Here is a 1,178-nt window from a genome sequence, read left to right as displayed (position 1 = left end):
AGAATGATTTCTGAAGGTTCATGTGACACTGAAGACTGGAGGAATAGCTGCTGAAAATTCACAGGAATAAATTACATTTATATATATATGATCTATTTCGGTTCACTAGAACAGTGTGACTTTTGTACTACATTACCATGGCACTAGTTTCCCATTGACCTCATTTAAAGTGTGCCATGGGGCGCCATCTGCCTGACTGGTAGCGCAGTGTAATGTAGTTCTGAGTCCAACATCACCAATTTGAGCTAACTTATACACTTTTTTAAAAAACTACAGTACAGTACTGTTTACAGTAAATTATAATGTACAGTAGGCTATACAATGCATATGACCTTTTTCCATTTAATTCAACATCAATAACATTTTCTACAATAATAGACCTTTATAATTATCACATTTTTTGTCCACTAAAAACTAATTTGCAAAAATCAAAGAAATGCATAATGATCATTAATATGTCAATAACATGGAATAATAGATGAGCAAAACTCATAAGGTTTCTTTTTTTGCTCTCTGTGTGGTAGCTATGACCTGGGAATGGAGAACCGTGATGCCACAGATGACAAGGTGACTATTGAGGCAGCGGAGGCTGTGAGGCACTACAATGTTGGCATCAAGTGTGCCACCATCACTCCTGACGAGAAGCGCGTGGAGGAGTTCAAGCTCAAGAAGATGTGGCGCTCTCCTAACGGAACAATCCGGAACATCCTGGGTGGCACTGTGTTCCGAGAGGCTATTATCTGCAAAAACATTCCCCGCTTGGTTCCAGGCTGGATCAAGCCTATAATTATCGGCAGGCATGCACATGGAGACCAGGTAGGGAGCTCTTACACATGCATGTGTTAGAATATCTGTAATTAAGCCTAATTGTGAATCTGTTCTGGATTTTTTTGGTGGATCTTTTTGGTGTTTTATCAAAGTTCATATCATACCTAAGCAACCATCATTTAATATTGGTGAAATCACGTTACAGGTAAAATGTCTCCTGTGATAATCTGTCCTTTTCAATATTAACAGTACAAGGCTACAGATTTCGTTGTTCCCGGTCCTGGAAAGGTGGAAATGACATACACGCCTAAAAATGGAGGAGAGCCGCTCAAGTTTGTTGTCCATGACTTTGAAGGTAACCTACAATTTTAGGCAAGTCGTGATGATTTGAGAAGGCTGAATTGATCAAA

The 1,178-nt window shown here is 39.2% G+C and overlaps 1 protein-coding gene across 1 annotated transcript; it reads left to right on the top strand.

The window, feature by feature from the left end:
* Nucleotides 1-524: 524 nt before the first annotated feature.
* LOC107736073 (isocitrate dehydrogenase [NADP] cytoplasmic-like) lies at nucleotides 525-1,123 on the top strand (the record flags this gene model as incomplete). The annotated part of the gene is made up of 2 exons (XM_016547576.1): nucleotides 525-816; nucleotides 1,018-1,123. Coding segments are annotated over 2 exons (398 nt in total), but the record flags the coding sequence as incomplete, so codon positions are not given.
* Nucleotides 1,124-1,178: the final 55 nt, after the last annotated feature.

The sequence above is a fragment of the Sinocyclocheilus rhinocerous genome, unplaced genomic scaffold (genome assembly GCF_001515625.1).
Source record: "Sinocyclocheilus rhinocerous isolate Xijiao unplaced genomic scaffold, SAMN03320098_v1.1 C36475673, whole genome shotgun sequence".
In the NCBI taxonomy this organism is placed as follows: domain Eukaryota; kingdom Metazoa; phylum Chordata; class Actinopteri; order Cypriniformes; family Cyprinidae; genus Sinocyclocheilus; species Sinocyclocheilus rhinocerous.
Note: the sequence above shows the minus strand (reverse complement) of the source record. Positions and strands in the feature narration are given on the sequence as shown.